Source organism: Parasteatoda tepidariorum, chromosome 4 (assembly GCF_043381705.1).
Source record: "Parasteatoda tepidariorum isolate YZ-2023 chromosome 4, CAS_Ptep_4.0, whole genome shotgun sequence".
NCBI classification, from domain to species: domain Eukaryota; kingdom Metazoa; phylum Arthropoda; class Arachnida; order Araneae; family Theridiidae; genus Parasteatoda; species Parasteatoda tepidariorum.
Genome location: NC_092207.1, coordinates 26121711 through 26140121, shown reverse-complemented (window position 1 = coordinate 26140121; position 18411 = coordinate 26121711). Strand labels below are relative to the sequence as shown.

Genomic DNA, 18411 nt, shown 5'->3' with positions numbered 1-18411 from the left:
TATATGACATTGATCGGCTAGAGTTAGTACAGCAGTATTATTTCTGGTACACAATTTTTAATATCTACTTCAAAATGTGCTGTATTAAAATTATTCTTTTCATGTTTCCAAATTTAAATATGTCACTATGAAACTTGGTCGCAAAAATTATTTCCTCAAGAAAAAGTTGTATTTTTTAATAATTTATTGTACTTCTTATAAATATTAAAAATACACGAAAATAAATTATATATATATATATATATATATATATATGAGCAATTCTACAAATAAACGCCAGTTAGGCGGCCGAAAAAAAATAAAAAAAATTTTGGGGGGCACACTATTTCTACATGAATTTTCTTCTTCTTTACACCCTAGAAAGGCAAGAAAAAATCGTGAACATGAAATTTTTTCTTTGTGACATACTTTAAATGCGACATACTCTTTCTGACATACTCAGATAAATCTGAGCCATTTATTCAGATAAAACGATTTTTACATAAATATAATATTATTATAATGTTTTTCTAAAATGTATTTATAGAGATTTCATAGTATAAGATTATATTTTAGTATAAAAATTGGCGTTTATTTGTAGAATTGCTCATATCGTCGCCTTGAAACTAAACCGTGGTAACTCAAAAAAGCAAATTTTTCAGGAGAGCAATTTCTAACTTTCTGCGTTAATGCTGATCGCGCCAATGCGATAACGATTTATCTGCTCTCTAAATTAATTTTATTGAACTATGAAGATAATACTTTGTTTCTCTAAAAGGGTGATTTTTTTTACACAAAGTGACCCAAATATCTCATTTTTCGATTTTTTTGAGTTTTACGGTTTTGTTTCAAAGCGACGATATGAGCAATTCTACAAATCAACGCGAATTAGGCGGCCAAACAAAAATAAATTTTTTTTTGGGGGGGGGCACGCTATTTCTACATGAATTTTCTTCTTTTTTATACCCTAAAAAAGCAAGAAAAAATATTAAACATGAAATTTTTTCTTTGTGACATACTTTAAATGACAAAATACCAATTTTGAATTTTTCCCGATTTTTTCAATTTACGAACTTTGATTAAATTTTTTTATTTTTGTTTTTTATACTAAAATATAATCTTATAGTATGAAATCTCTATAAATACATATTAGAGAGACATTATAATAATATTATATTTATGTAAAAATCGTTTTATCTGAATAAACGGCTCAGATTTATCTGAGTATGTCAGAAAGAGTATGTCACATTTAAAGTATGTCACAAAGAAAAAATTTCATGTTCACGATTTTTTCTCGCCTTTTTAGGGTGTATAGAAGAAGAAAATTCATGTAGAAATAGTGTGCCTCCCAAAAAATTTTTTATTTTTTTTTGACCGCCTAACTGGCGTTTATTTGTAGAATTGCTCATATATATACATACGAATATATACACATGTATATACGCCGAAGAGCCATTACATTATGACTACCCTGCTAATAACATGTAGGACCACCTTTAGCCCTCAAAACTGCTAGCACCCGCCGTGGCATTGATTCCACAAGGTGCTGATAGATAGTCTGAGGTTTCTGGTACCAAGCGTTCACTAACTGGTCCTGCAATTCCCTCGCGTTGCGAGGGGGTAGCGTGGCAGCACGAAGTTGGTTTTCCAAGTAGGATCACAAATGCTCTATTGGATTAAGGTCAGGTGAATTTGGGGGCTAAGACATGAATTGAAAGTCACTGGAATGTTCCTCGAACCAATCCATGACAATTCGACCCTTATGACATGGTGCATTGTCCTGTTGGTAAACACTATCCCCCGGCAGGAAAAACTGTTGCCATGAATGGGTGAACCTGGTCTGCAACTATGTTCAAGTAGCTTATAGACGTCAGGGATTGTTCTATGAGGATTATGGGTTCTAATGTGTCCCATGAAAACATTGTTCCTGGGAGAGAAACCATGAAAACCTGGGCGAGTCCATTGTTATAGATGGAGGGTGGTCATAATGTAATGGCTCTTTGGTGTATACATGTGTATACATGTATACACCGAAGTATACATATATACACATATCTTTCAAATAAGTTAAGAGTATAGTAATTAGTAATCAGTCCAGTATCAGAATTTGCGGAGTCAATCTGTAGCGCATCTTCATAAATTAAAATTTATCTGTGATCCTAATACAGTCAGACTATTGTAACAGATACAATAAAACTAGCAAATATTAAGTGGATAAAAATTATGTACAAAAAATTGGTGTTAAAAGTTACTTTTTCAACTTTTTAGTTTTAAGACTTTTTAGACACTTTTAGATCAATGGAATAATTGAAACTTAAAAAGTAAAATAAGTCGATATGAAATCTATAAATTAGCGTTTAGAGTTTTCAAAAGTTTGGAATTTTTTTTAAAATTTGTACTATTTTTAAAATTTTTAATTTTTTAAAATTCCAGTTAATTAAACATTATTAACATTATTGCTAATTAACATTATTGCGAATTTTTAAAAGAAAGTGATCAATTTTCATTTAATGATATATCTGCAGGTTGGAAAACTAATTTTTTTAAGAACCTGCAACAAGTAGTAATTGAGTAAGTTTATGGATTAAGATTTTGTTCGTGTTTTTTAAAAATCAGAAGAAAAATATTCTTCAGATCCTGTAATAATTTTGTTTTAATTAGAATTTAAAAGAATATTTTGCAGATGCCCACTGTCATGCCGAAAGATTTCACCAAAGTCACCGAACGCGAGCAATATTACCCACCCCATACTGCCGCAGATACCAGTTCTTAGGGTGGGCCACAATCACACTTCACACATCACACAACAGAGAAGAATACAGAGAAACATATATGTCCTAAGCGGGATTCAAACCCGTACCCAATGGCTTCGCATTCAAGCACGCTAACTACTGCCACCTGGCTGGCTTCATGAATAATTAAAATTTTCACAAGATTGTTGTTGTTGTTGTTCATTTACGTCGCACTAGAGCTGCACAATGGGCTATTGGCGACGGTCTGGGAAACATCCCTGAGGATGATCTGAAGACATGTCATCACAATTTTGATCCTCTGCAGAGGAGATAGCACCCCCTCTTTGGTAGCCCGACGACCTGCACGCGAAGTCGAGCACTTTACGGTAGAACAGTTGAACGAGGACCAATCCCGCACACCCTCGGTCCCTAATCAGACTGATCAAAGTGGTCTCCCACCTGGACACTGACCGCAGCCAGTGATGCTTGACTTCGGTGATCTACTGGGAACCGTGTCTTAACGATCAGTCCACTGCGGGACATCTTCACAAGAATGATAATTTTTTCGAAAAGGAAAATTAAAAACGAAGAAAGAAATGATTTAAAGGTAACAGAAATAATTCTTAATTATCTGTTAATGGAAACGTAACCTGCTTCTTCCTAACCAGATTGAGCCAATCTTATCTCGATAGCATTTTTTTTACCCAATGCCCACCCGAATATTCACTTTTGTCATTCGGGTATAAGAAGGGCAGATTTGTTGACCATTCTTTCAAAGGTCACTATATTAGGTGGGCCCACGTTGTTCCCACAGTAAGGAGGACAGATAGTAGAGAGAAGAGAAGGAAAAATCATCCATGCCTTATCCGGGATTCGAAACCGGGATCTTTCTAACTTGAGGTCAGCTCCCTGACATCTCGAGAGCATAATAGAACAAAATTATAAAAATATTAATTTAACTTTTGCGAGACAAAAAATGTAATTTAAATTTCATTATTTTTTAATAATATTTAATTTTATAAGAATAAAGTTAGATGTGGAGAAGACGAATTCGTAAAGATTAAGAGAAATTTGAAAGCAATGCTTATCTCAGTAATAAGTTCATCCTAAATTTAAGCCTGGTCTGTAAGAGAAGCGTGTTAAAATCTTTTTTCAAGTTAATTATAGTTAGATATTAATAGTTAGATATTTAGTATGTAGACCAGACAAGAAAAATGGACATGGTTTTGAATATTTATATAGTTTTATTTAAAATTCGTTAAGCTTTCTTTTAATTTTTAGGTATCAGAATGAAAAAAAAGTTTTAGTTTTGTTGAAGTTTTAGAAATTTAGGACTAAAATAAAAAAAAGGCTGGAAGTATCAAAAATACCATTTATTTAACTATTATTAAAAAAAAAGAAAAGAAAAAAAAAAGAAAAAAACGATTGAAAAATTTAATTTTACTTTAATGGGACATTTTCAGGTTAATTGGAAAACGTTAAAAGAATAATTGAAATGAATGCTTATAACTAATATCAGGTATTTAAAAAGTAAACGATAGGATAGTAATTTTAAATTCTTAACTAAAATGTGCCTAAAAGAGTGAAATAAAGAACGCTGTTTGAGAAAACTAAGTTAATTTTTTTCCCGCTCTTCTGAGCAATTCCCTCTGTAGATCTTTTAGCGTTTTCAATTTTTGGTCCTCAAATTTAAAAATTTTAAGGAATTTAAATATCCTCACATTTAAAATTCTGCAGTATCATCACTAAGTTAATATTCTTTTGTCACTTTTAAGTGATAGTTTTTTTTTAATATGACTAGGAGCGACATACAATTATTTTTTTTGTCTGGCGAACATTGAATATAGCCGCACAGTTTAAAAAAATTAAAATTTGCCTTTGAGAAACAAAATTCATAAAAATGTCAAAAATGTTAATATTTTAAAAAGATTTATTATATCATATTGAGGCGAATTGATTTAATAAGATTTATTTTTTCCCGACAACATTTCAGACATACCTCAAAAAGATTTCATTGGATTTTCAATTAATTTTTTCACAGCCTTTAATAGGCCGCTTCTATTTCGCGTCATGGAGGACATTTCAATTAATTTCCTTCCTTTCCAATCATGATAAAAAAAAATAGAATAAAAAAACAACCACCAAATATTTACATACCGCGATAAGATTTAATTTAAGGAAATAACATTTGTCACTCGAATCATCATTAATAAACAATTTTTTTTCCATCGATCAGTAATAAGAGCCGCAAGGAAATAATTTCCTAGATCTCCGTTGCATTGCTTTAATTCCTTTAATCAATCTATCATTAATTAAGCGGACCAATGGGAGGGGAGATTTTGAAACCTGATCAGACGATATCAGCACTTTTGAAGGAAAGGTTTCATTAATTGGGCGTGAAACATTACGCTTGGTGATAGCAATTCTTAATTACTATTTTTAAATGTGTTGCAAAAATTTGTTGTTGTACTTGTTGGCACCTAATAACCCCATTATTAAACTGTAAACGTATTATTTTATTCATCAACGCAATCTGTTTATATGAAAAATAATTTGCACATGCATAGATATGAACTCAATGTTTGAATTAGTTTTGATGTTACAGCCGAAGTTCTAGCTGTATTAAAAAAAGAATATGTCTTAGGCGGTTGTCTTAAAATTATTTAAGCAAACTTTTATGCTTTTTGAATATTCATTTTGCTTTGTGTCAAATATAAAGTAATTTTTTTCGAGACACACACATCATGATGTTTTTTGGATTATTAAAACAGCAAATTGTATAATGTGAAAAATTTAAAAACTTAATCTAATTTAATGTAAAACATAAAATTTTAATACGCATTTTCCCCATATTTTAATTTTGAAAGACAATAGCCATAAATAAATATGATTATAGGTTTAGAATCGAATATATTGCTAAATAAATTTTATTTACGTAATTTTTTTTTACTGTTTTCGTTATAAAATATCGAGTAATCAAAATCTTTGTCTTATTTTAGTAGTTTATAAAATGTTACTTTTGAAAGGAAAATTTTCATATTGGTGTTAAAATTATCTCCACGTTTTGGCAACAGCAGTGACGAAAAAAATATCGAAGGTTGTGATTTGCAGCTATTTTTCTTCAATTCATTATGCATATTTTTTTTTTTTAATAATAATATTAAATGCTGCTGTTTGTGGAGTTTAGGCAATTGCAGTGGATGCGTGAACAGTTATCGATGTTAGAGTATATTCTTTTTAAACATCACGAACCTCTTTTTTTAAAACCGAATCTATCGCTTTATTCATTCATCTATGAATTGTGTAGCTTATATTCAAAATTTTTCGACCATTATTAAATAAAATAATAAAAATTAATTTTTAAAAGCTTTTTTTTACCTAGAATTATATTTTGATAAACGAATTTTATAATTGCGCGAATTTTTATTTTCCAATTCGCTTTAGAAGTTCTGAAGATATGGCGAAAATCAGCAAACCAAGCTTTCAATCGCTCTCTTGACCAAACTATTGGGACCATTTCTCCCAGATAGTGGCATTATATGCTTTATTTTGGGGCTCAGAAATCATAACCCGTCTAAATAAAGCTATGTTAATTCAGAGAAAGTATGTTTTTGTGCTCGATTTCCTACTTTAAAATATTGTCTGTGCTAATTATTTAGCATATATGAGGTCAGTGACCTCATATATGCCCATCTCGATCCCTTAAGATCGAATCTTAGTTCGCGAAAATCCGATTCAAAATTATGCAGGGTGTATTATTATTATTATTTTTTTTTTGTATATTGTATATTTGGGTTATTTTCCAAATTATCATTTGTGTCTTTTGTCTTTATTTAATTAACATTAAGAGTGGGTTTCTTACAAAGTTTCTTACAAAGAAAGAAGTTTTAAAAGTTTCTTACAAGGATTCTTTTTTCTTCTTCTTTTTTTTTTAAAAAAAAAACTTTTAAAAACGTTAAGTTTATTATAGAATAAATTTTGATTTAAAGCTGCGTGAAATTTGAATTCGTAAAATATCATGGCTTGTAGCTTTATCTTTTCGGGTCTTGTTAAAGTAAATTTTCAATTCCATTGCAAAATATGTTAAATATACATAACACAAATTTTTGTTGCTGAATGTTAAGGTTCTCAGAAATGAATAGTATTATGTTTTCTTTCATACTTTTAAATTATAATAGTTTGCAATGTGATGAATGAATAGTTTGCACTCCTCATGTCGCACAACTCATGCTGGTGAAATATAGTAAAATTTCAGATCAAAAGTGGAACCTTTTTTTTTATTAAATTAGTTTAACACTAAATATACCAACACTTTATCTATACCTATTTCTACCATAGCCGGTCAAATGACCAGACTTTATGTTTCTTGATTGAACGTATGAAATATGGATGTTAAGAAGGAAATAAACTAAAAATTTTTTATTATTATTAAACAAAATTGTATACTTCCAATTTTGATGTATTACAAACACAAAGAATAAGAATTTTTAATTCATTGCTCAACGCATTTTTTACATGTACAGGGTGTTTACATTGTAGATTTTGCACAAACATAGTTCCTTTATTATTATTATTTCTATAGTTCTTATAATTATTCTTATAATAAGAATACATAAGAATTATAAGTATTATAATTCTTGTCTTGTTTCGCTGTCTTAATTGTTTCAACGTTTTTCTGGGTAAAAACTAGCAGTTTGCTAGAAGTGAAGTAAAGCTATCAAAATAAAGTATAAGCTATTTACCAAAACATTTAGTTTTTGTCACTTTTCCTTACACAAAATTTCAAATCTAAAATTTTAGGTACTTTCTTGAAATTTGAATTCACAGTTATTCCGAATGAACTAACTACGCAACAGTCTTTTCAGAAATGTGCAACTGATCGAATGCAATACGTTGAACGCGTATTACATCGTAGTTTCTGATCCGATAACCTTATAAAGCAATAAAATGTTCTCCCGGTCAAATGACCGGTTGTGGTAGAAATTAGTATACGAGTATTATTCGAAACAAACAAAATACAAAAAAATAATAATGGAATATTAACTGAATATAATTGTTAAAAAAAGTCATGAAGACAAATGTGTAAAAACGATAAGATGATAAGCGTATTTTCCATGCAAAAGTTCTTAAACGGTCACTTCACCGATTATGGTATGTTTAGTGTTAAGAATCCATAATGTTCAAACGTTGTAAAAATCATCTATTGAAAAAGTACCATGGGTACCACAAAATTAACCAAATAGGTTAAAAACTCTAACCATCCAACATAAATAAGTGTGACCAAATTTGAATTTTATCCATAAAACGAACTTGTTTAATNAGCTTTTTTTTACCTAGAATTATATTTTGATAAACGAATTTTATAATTGCGCGAATTTTTATTTTCCAATTCGCTTTAGAAGTTCTGAAGATATGGCGAAAATCAGCAAACCAAGCTTTCAATCGCTCTCTTGACCAAACTATTGGGACCATTTCTCCCAGATAGTGGCTTTAAACGCTTTATTTTGGGGCCCAGGAGTCATAACCCATCTAAATAATGCTGTTAATTCAGAGAAAGTATGTTTTTGTGCTCGATTTCCTACTTTAAAATATTGTCTATGCTAATTATTTAGCATATATGAGGTCTGTGATCTCATATATGCCTATCTCGATCCTTGAAGATCGAATGTTAGTTAGCGAGAATCCGATCCAAAAGTATGCAGGGTGTATTTTATTTTTCTTGCATGTTGTATATTTGGGTTATTTTCCAAGGTGTCATTCGTGTCTTTTGTCTTTATTCAATTAACATTAAGGGTATCTTACAGAGCTTCTTACAAAGAAAGAAGTTTTAAAAGTTTCTTACAAGGATTCCTTTTTTTCTTCTTTTTTTGAAAAAAAAAACTTTAAAGTCTTTTAATTACACTTTTTAAAAGCGCTAATTTTATTATAGAATAAATTTTGATTTAAAGCTGCGTGAATTTGAATTAGTATAATGTTATCAACTTTATCTTTTCGGTTCTTGTTCGTAAATTTGAATTTTGAAAGTAAATTTTCAATTCAATTGCAAAATATGTTAAATATACGTAACACAAATTTTTGTTGCTGAATGATAAGGTTTTTAGAAATGAATATTATGTTTTCTTTCAGCCTTTTAAATTATTATAGTTTAAAATGTGATGAATGAATAGCTTGCACCCCTCATATGGCACGACTTATGCTGGTGAAATGTAGCAAAATTTCAGATCAAAAGTTAAACTTCTTTTTTCAGTAAATCAGCTTAACACTAAACATACCAGCACTTAATGTATACCCATTTCTACCATAGCCGGCCAAATCACCAGACTTTATGTTTCTTGACTGAATGTATCAAATATGGATGTTAGGAAGGAAATAAACTGAAAAAACTTTATTATAATTAAACAAAATTGTATATTGCCAATTTTTATGTATTACAACCGCAAAGAAGAAGGATTTTTAACTCATTGCTCAACGCATTTTTTACATATACAGGGTGTTTCCATTGTACATTTTGCACAAACATAGTTCCTTTATTATTTCTATAATTCTTATAATTATTCTTATAGTAATTAGAATATATAAGAATTATAATCCTTTTATTCTTATAATCTAAGAACTTGTGCCGCCTTGATTGTTTCGACATTTTTCTGATTAGAAACAAGCAGTTTGTTAGAAATAAAATAAAGATATCAAGATAAAATATAAGCTATTTACCAAAACATTTAGTTTTTGTCAATTTTTCTTACACAAAAATTCCAATCTAAAATCAATTTTAGGTACTTTCTTGAAATTTGAATTTACAGTTATTCTGAATGAACTTACTACGCAACAGTCTTTGCAGAAATGTGCAACTAATTGAATGCAATACGTTGAACACGCATTACATCGTAATTTCTGATCCGATAACCTTATAAAGCAATAAATTGTTCTCCCGGTCAAATGACTGTTTGTGGTAGAAATTGGCATACGAGAAGTATTTTATTTTTATTTTATAACCGTCGTTGAACAGCCGACCCAATTTCATGGGTTTACGACTACTTACGTTCATCTCCGTAGCCTTGTATTTTTGAACCAATCCAGAAGACAAGGAAACTCCTGGATCAGTACCCCCAGAGGTATTGATTTGTTGTGGGAACATGGAGGACTATGAGACTCGACAGATTTAACGTGCATCAGCCACCATTTACTACACGGGGAGTCTTCGGCCGGCGAGGATCGAACCCACGACCTCTTGGATATGGGCCCAGCGCCCTACCGACCAGGCTATCCCGGCCCATACGAGAAGTATTATTCGAAACAAGCAAAATGCAAAAAAATAGAGTAGAGTATTAACTGTATATAATTGGTAGAAAAAGTCATGAAGTCAAATGTTTAAGCACGATAAGATGATAAGTGTATTTTTGATGCAAAAGTTCTTATAAAAAGTTAGTCGCAAAAGTTATGGTATGTTTAGTGTTAAAGATGTTTTTATGAATAATCACTACTGTCCCCTGTTTTACATGCTATTTAATTCAAATAGATTAATTATATAATAGATTAATTTCAAATAGATTAAATAATTTCAAATAAATGATTCTTCTAAGAGCTAATTAAAAAAACAATCAAAGTTACTAACTAACTAAGTTTAGGTAATAATCATTTAGTTAAAATACTATTTCTTAAGATTTCGTCATTTCTTCTGACACTACCGTTCTTTTTCCTATGTTTTGAATAAATTTCCCTGCCTCAATTAATATAAAGTGACACCAAATATATGTAATGTGTATCAAATTATATTCGTAGATTAATTTTACCAATACTACCAATAATTACTTGATTGATTGATACTACCAATGTCAAAAATAGTAATTCATAAATCATATTTTATGCTCTTGAATATCACACTTTCTTATGAATCACCTATATGCATTCAGAGTCTTGTCACGATTCACTAAAAATCGACTCGCAATTCACCGTTCTGTCATGACCTGCTTATAGAGAAGCGCGTTTATTTTGTTCAAAAGTATAAGTTCAGAGTTGAAAACTTAAAAAAACAAAATAAATTAAAATAAATAACCAAAAATAAAAATTGATTTAAAAAATAAAAATTAATAACAATTCTTAATTGTTATTTATTCACTAATTTGCTCAAGCAATCCTATTGTTCTCCCTCAGTTAGATACATAAGTTTGAAATAAAATGAGGAACATTAGAAATAATTTTTGGGAAATAAATCGTAATAAAAATAAATTTTATCAATTGTCAAAAGCATTATTTTAGTTACAATAATTTTAAATTCATCGCATTTTCTTTACATCGGCAATATAAATGAACAGATCTTATCTAACTTTTGGTTACACTTTTTTTAAAATGTGCATGATTTTTTTCACACATATTAGAAGATGTTGTGACAGTTTCAAATGTAAATTTTTACTTTTAAAAATTGGCAAAATTTTAGTATATTTTGAATAAATTATTTCAAACTTCTTGGAATTCAAAGTATTATATCATGCAAATTGTGAGCTTAAAAATAAGATCTATGCAACAAACGTTAATAAATGACTATGACCTAGTTTAATGAGTATAAGCGCACGGTTTCTCAAAAAGTGACCCACGATTTGAAAAATAGATTAAAGATGAATGGAAAGAAATAGAAAATATAAGACTTGCTACATTCGGCTTAGAAAAACAGTTATGTATTTTCACAAAATTTCAAAATTAGTTACGTAGTTATAGCTTGCTGATTTTTATTTTATTTTATAACCATTGTAGAGCAGCAGACCCTATTTTGAGTTTACAACTATCAATGTTCAATGTAATTTTGAACCCAATTCAGAAGACAAGGGAACTCCTGAATCGAGTATTGGAGCAAACTAGTCTTCGCAGAGGACTTATTGATGAAACTAACCCGCATTTGCGCTCCATGGAGTGTAAAATCACTGAAACCTCCGACAGTTAGCCTGATGGTAAGGGAATTCCAACCTATGGTCCGTCTACCCCTGATGATATTTCATTGCAGCATTGTGGCCATATGATTCGAGAGCAGAACTTTTATCAACCAGCCACTTCTTGGATTCGAATCTGAGCCGCCGGGAATAAAAAAATATAAAACGAAGCTTTTAAAATATCCACCATTTTCAGTAAAAATAAGGTGCTGTCTAAAGACAATTGACCTCCACGTAAATACTTCAGCTGAAACGATTTCAACCTAATGCCTCATTGGCCAAGCACAAAAATCATATTTTTATTAATCTTAAAAATGGCAACTTGAATCCCGTTGCTCAGTCACCATTTAACCTGCTCGAAAGAGTGAGGTGTCTGACCGAACTGATGAACTGCTTGGTTTTTTTGGAATAGCTATCAGCTCATAACAGAATTCCCGAGGAAGTGCTCATGTGTGATATACTTCAACTGATATTTAAGTGCGACACGAATTGTTATTGCGCTTGCACCGACCACAGTGCGGACGTGAAATATCCTCAGTGGTAGACGGATCATGGATTAGAGTTTCCTTGCCGTCCGGCTAACTGTGGGAGGCTCTGGTGGTCTTCTTGTCCATGTAACGCAAATGCGGGTGAGCTCCATCAAAAAGCTCTCTACGAAGGCAAATTTCTCCCAATACTCGATCCAGGAGTTCCCTTGTCTTCTAAATTGGGTTCAAAATTACAATGCTACAGAATTGAACATACTAATGTTCAATTCTGTAGCAATAGTCGGAAGCTCATAGGATTGGGTCGGCTGTTCAACGACGGTTATAAAATAAAATATAAAAATAAATAAATTTATCTTTGTTATTGTCTGGTGCCTTTTTAAAACCTGCTTATGCTATATACACCGAAGAGCCATTACATTATGACCACCCTCCATCTATAACAATGGGCTCGCCCAGGTTTTCATGGTTTCTCGCCCAGGAACAATGTTTTCATGGGGCACATTAGGACCCATACTCCTCATAGAACAATCCCTGATGTCTGTAAGCTACTTGAACATAGTTGTAGACCAAGTTCACCCATTCATGGCAACAGTTTTTCCTGCGGGGGATGGTGTTTACCAACAGGATAATGCACCATGTCTTAAGGATCGAATCGCCGAGGAACATTCCCGTGACTTTCAAGTCATGTCTTGGCCCCCAAATTCACCTGACTTTAATCCAATAGAGCATTTGTGGTCCTACTTGGAAAACCAAATTCGTGCTGCCACGCTACCCCCTCGCAATGTGGGGGAATTGTAGGACCAGTTGGTGAGAGCTTGGTACCAGATACCTCAGACTACCTATCAGCACCTTGTGGAATCAATGCCACGGCTGGTGCTAGCAGTTTTGAGGGCTAAAGGTGGTCCTACATGTTATTAGTAGGATGGTCATAATGTAATGGCTCTTCGGTGTATAAGAATTCAGCGCAGAGGTAGGTTCTGAATATCTGAAATGATATAGTTGTCACGAGTGGATAATGCCCTATAGTCGCTAGCCTTTCTCTACTGCCACACTTTAGATGAAATGATATCAACATAATGTCTAATTGATCAGGCAACAAAAAACATCGTTTTATAGTCATCCTGAATCAGCAAAATCTTTCCTTGACGAACTCTGTAACTATGTTTGAAACTTTGTGGGAATAAATTAATCTGTCTCTAATAGTTTTAATTGATCAAAAATTAAAGTTTCAAATAATTCAGTTGATAAAAGTATTTAAGATACTGAATGACTGGCACAGAAATGTGAAAATATTAAATTAAAAATAAATAAATAAATAAATGATTTACTCACCCATGGGTAATGATATGTTATTCTCTTTTTCTCCGTTTTCAGTCATCAAATCTATACCTAATTCCTCTGTACTCTCATCTGGAAAACCGTCCACATCTTCTCCTAAAAAATAAAAATTATAAATTCCATTACTAATTAATAATTTCTAAAATAATCTTAGATTCATTTTGATTTTTTCAGCAAACTTATTTCCGTTAAAAGTTATTCTCACAAGTATAACAGGTATATTTAACAAATGAAAGTTACGAAGTCGATAAGTTTGCATTCGAAAGAAAATACATTACGAAAAAGAACCCGCTTATTATTTATTTTAATTACATTATTAATTTCAATTAATGAGGAACTATTTAAGAAAAATATGTTTTTTTTAAAGTTTAATCTTGAACAACAATATCTTACAGAAAGTAGGCTACATAAATCATTTTTTAATGAAACAAAAACAAATTAATCGTTTGCATCGAGATTTTTATAAACATATAAAATGATTTATTTATTTATCTTTACATTCAAAAGAAAATGGATTTGTTTTCCAAAAACTACAGTAATAATTTAAGAATCGCAAAAATAATTTTAAAAAAAAGCACATGAAATATTTTATTATGATCTAATGTTAGTCTAATTTTTAATTATAATTTTCGAAAGTAAGAAGCTAATTCAAAGTGGAGCCCTCTAGCAACTCTATAAGGGAATGATTAGTTGATTCTGTAAATTTCGAAGATTAAATATTCTACAACTTAGTGTCTCTGTCATATTTTTATTAACTCCCATGTATCTTATTTTTTCCTGTAATTCTGTTCTCTTTTATGCCAAATTCTATCATAAACAGTGAAAAGAAAACCATATATTGATGATTATTTATGCATATTTATTTAGTAAGTATAACAAATAACATTCATCTTTATTTATTCCTGTTAGTTTAAAATTATTATTTGCCCATACTAAACGCATAAATCAGCATTATATTCACTATAGATATAAATTAAAAGGAAAGATAAATATAGGGATAAGAAAATATTTAAATCCTCACTTTAGGTACTAATCGTTAGAATCCTTAAGTTACTAAGATAGAATGTACTTACTTAGTTTTTGTTCAAACTAAACATCCATTAAAGAAAACAAAAATATCGAAATATTTTATGAAATTGAAGTAGAAAAAAGAGCAAACGATTATAAAGAAATTCACGAGTTCATTAAAATTATAATAATAATGAAGAAGAACTCTTTATGAAAATCTGTATTTTAGCTTATTACGGCAGCGGGGCGTTGTATATGCTAGATCCGAAAGTATTTCTATTTTGCCATGCTTTAAAACGCACATGAGTTTATCGTTTTCTTTTATTATTTTTGATAGAATTTTAGCTAATTTTTTTTACTGATTCTAAAAATGCTTTGATGTTTATTCTTTAAGGAAATCAAAAGTTAAGAATACGCTTATTTTTTAAAAGCACATAAAGTGAATTTAATACTCGCTATTTTTTTAAAAATTTATTACGCTAACTATTGTCGAGGAAACAAAAAAAAAAGGACATAAACGTTAAATCTGAGAACTAATTACTTAAAACCGCATGTTCGCAATAAGAACCAGATTTTAGTACTGAAAACTCAAGTGTTACCAAGTACCCAAAATGTTATCAAAATCTGACGGCAAATTACAATTGAAGAAGGTGAGATAAGAAACCAATTTGATTGTCAGTCAAAATTAGAAGTAGTTTCTGATAGTATAATATCAACTCCTCTTTTGCTTTCTTCGATAAACAGTTTTTGATGTTTTAATTTCCGCCTTCCTCGTTAAAGATTTATTAGACTTTTATGACAATTATTTTTCTTGGGTAAAATACCAATTTTCTAAATTCTAATTTTCGAATGCTAATTTCGTCCTTATTTTTTCATAAGGATTTGAGGAATAAATAATAAGGGCGGCAATTGTGGAACGGTATGTATAGTGCTCATTATTGAGAAAAATATATTTATTAACTAGTATATTGTCCGGAAGAGTTAGTACATTAACATTAGTTCCGACAGAAAATATTTCTAAAAGTAAGTTCGTCGTTGGTTAAAAAATCTCCATTGTTGGGCTAACTTCATAAAGTTTTATCTCCATACAGAGCAAGTAATTGTTAATTTCCTAAAACATCCTCATAGGCGATTTTGTCTTAATTCTTAATCCAGAAGTTCTCTCTTTCTTGATTTTGGTTTGAAATGTAAGTTTTCGAAGTTACATGCCATTGCCTAAAATTCATTACGTAATATATTAAAGGAAATAAAATTTTATTCAATGCAGAATTATATATATATATATACAGCTTCGGTTCACACTGCAATCTGGTGTTGCAATCAGGTCGAGGGTCGCTTACTTTGCTGGTGGTACGATCTTGCAGAACAACTGAACAACCAGCGTGTGTTGTATACATGGTCACTTGCGCAATATGTCTTGCGTGGTTGAAAATTCTCTAGTTGGTGTGGTGCAGAAGTTGGGAAAGACTGATACCAGTTCAGGTGCTGTTTACGTCGCCCAACTGAAGTGAAAATTACATTGCCCTTAAAAAAAGTCCTGAAAAATTGTCTTAAGTGCTTGGTTTCATGGTTAATTAGTGTGTGTTAAAATGCAGGAATATCATTCTACTATTAAAAATCATCCTCAATGGTAAACGGATCAAGATTTGACGTATCCGTATAGTCATCTCTGGATGTTTTCGAGGTTTTCCACTCCATATAACGCAAATGGTGGTTAGGTCCATCGAAAATGTTATCCATGAATGCAAATTTATCCCAATACTGACTCCGGATGTCTTCTGGATTTGGTTCAAAATTACAAAGCTACGGAGTTGAGCATTGGTAGTCGTAAGCTCGAAATTGAGTAAGCTGTTCAACGACAGTTATAAAATATAATAAAATGCTCATAAAAAGAGTCACAGTGGCTCAGGTGATAGAGGTTTCCTTAGTCAACGAAGTGACTCAGATTCGAATTCCCGCGGTGGCTGGTTTATATGAGTTCAGCCCCCGGATTGCACCTACCACAGTGCTGACATAAAATATCCTTCGTCCCTTGCCGTCGGACTAACTATAAAAGATTTTCGTGGTTTTCCTTTACAGGTATCACAAATATGGTTTAGTTCCATTAAAAAGTCGTCCATGAAGGCTAGTTTGTCCCAAGGCTTGATCCAGGAGTTCCCTTGTTTCCTGAGCTGAGTTCTATAAGGGCTGAACTGAAAACTATAAGGCTACGGAGTTGAACATTGATAGTTGTTAACTCAGAATCAGGTCCGGTTGTTCAAAGCCGTTTATAAAATAGAATAAAATAAAATCCTCATGAAAAGCACAGGATGTACAAATCAGAGCTGTAGAGTCGGTATTTGAAATATTTGATTCCGAGTCCGATTTCAACTTATCTTTTTTCAAAATATTCACCTAATAGGTACTTAGACGAAATTTCTTTTAAATTTTAAAAGAGAGTTAGCAGATTTTTTTAAACTTTTAAGTCGCGTAATAATAATCTTACATGGCGCTTCCATTGCATGGTATATACATCCATGTTAACAATGTAATATTAAAGTTTACGTTACATGTATGCAATAATGTTATGTTACTTAATCTATGTACTCTTAGGATATACATATATTGTTTCATTACTACCTTCAAACTTAAAATGCATTAAATTATATAATTCACAGTCTAAATATTAATGTCCTCATTTTTCTTCTGTCCTGAAAGTTTCAAATTTATTCTGATTCTAATACATTGTTGATTTTAAATCGGATTATAACTTTTACTTATAAGTTCTAATTTTACACACACATACTTAAGGTATAATATTATTCAACTTCCAGTATCCTTTCAACAGAAAATGCATTAAATTGTATACTTCCCAGTATTAGAATTAGTCCTCAAATTTCTGTCTTGAACATTTCAAACTGATTTTGGATGTGCATTTATTAGTATTGATTACATTTATGTGTTGAGTGATTTCATTTATGTGTTAGGGGTGAATCAGATTTAGTCTATCGGCTTAAATTTAAAAAATTGGTGAAACTATGTGAAAAATAGTGAAATTTTTATAATCTTGCAAAACAACTTTTTCTAAATACTATGGCATGAAAACTTCAAGGTGTGTAATGCAGTTATTTTATTACGTTTACTGACAAATCTTTGCATCTTTTAATAAAAAAAAATTAAAAATGGGGAAACAAATTAAGTCAGAATATAATTTTAACAAGAAATTTCTCAGAAATGGATAAACAATCAAAAATATGTTTTATTCAAACATAGTTTTCAATTGATTAGCTCTAGTAAAAGCTTTCTATTTTGTATTTTGTTAAAAATAATAAAAAAGATGATTCACAAAATGATCTAGATAAGTTGTTACCAAATGGTGTTCTGTTAGAACCTAAGGGTTCCGTGTAATAACTAAAAGGGTTCCGATTAGACCTGAAAATGTTTTTAAAAGAAAGTGGCGACTTAAATAACAAGTCACTTTTTCCCATCGTTTTCTTTTTGAAAATCGCTTAATGATAAAAGTACATCAATGGAGAAAGACTCTCCAAAAAACAGAATTTTCATTTCAATGTCTAATATCTCCATTCAAAATCTCACCAGTATCCATAACTTTGTCATGGAAAAATTCATGTGGAAGTAGAATTCTTGAACAATTCACATATTTCAAAATAAGGTATACATTAAATGTATTTTTCTTCCTCAAATATTTTAAAATAATTTTTTACAAACTTATTTTATTATTACAGTATGCATTACAGTATCATATATTTATATTACGTTTATTGTTGAAAAAAAGTTTATAGTCGTAGATTATTTCTCATGTGATTTTTTTAAAAATATAATTTAATCCAAGCAATAAAAAGTTCACAAAAGGTGGCTATTAAATGAAAATGATCCATCGATATCTGACACCGACTCATTAAGTTTGAGGAAAAAGTGGCTACTAAGTTATTAGCGTATAACGGC

At 30.8% G+C, this 18411-nt stretch overlaps 1 protein-coding gene across 5 annotated transcripts in view; it reads right to left on the bottom strand.

Moving 5' to 3' along the window:
- Window positions 1–18411, bottom strand: part of LOC107440157 (zinc finger protein 423) — a 151812-nt gene that overhangs the window by 122944 nt on the left and 10457 nt on the right. For 2 of the 5 annotated variants that reach the window (XM_071179558.1, XM_071179555.1), the window contains exon 2: window positions 13453–13554. The exons of the other annotated variants lie outside the window; for them this stretch is intronic. In XM_071179558.1, the coding sequence (XP_071035659.1) occupies window positions 13453–13498 (46 nt within the window). In that variant the 5' untranslated portion in view covers window positions 13499–13554. The remainder of the gene's footprint in view (window positions 1–13452; window positions 13555–18411) is intronic. 5 annotated transcript variants of the gene reach the window in all.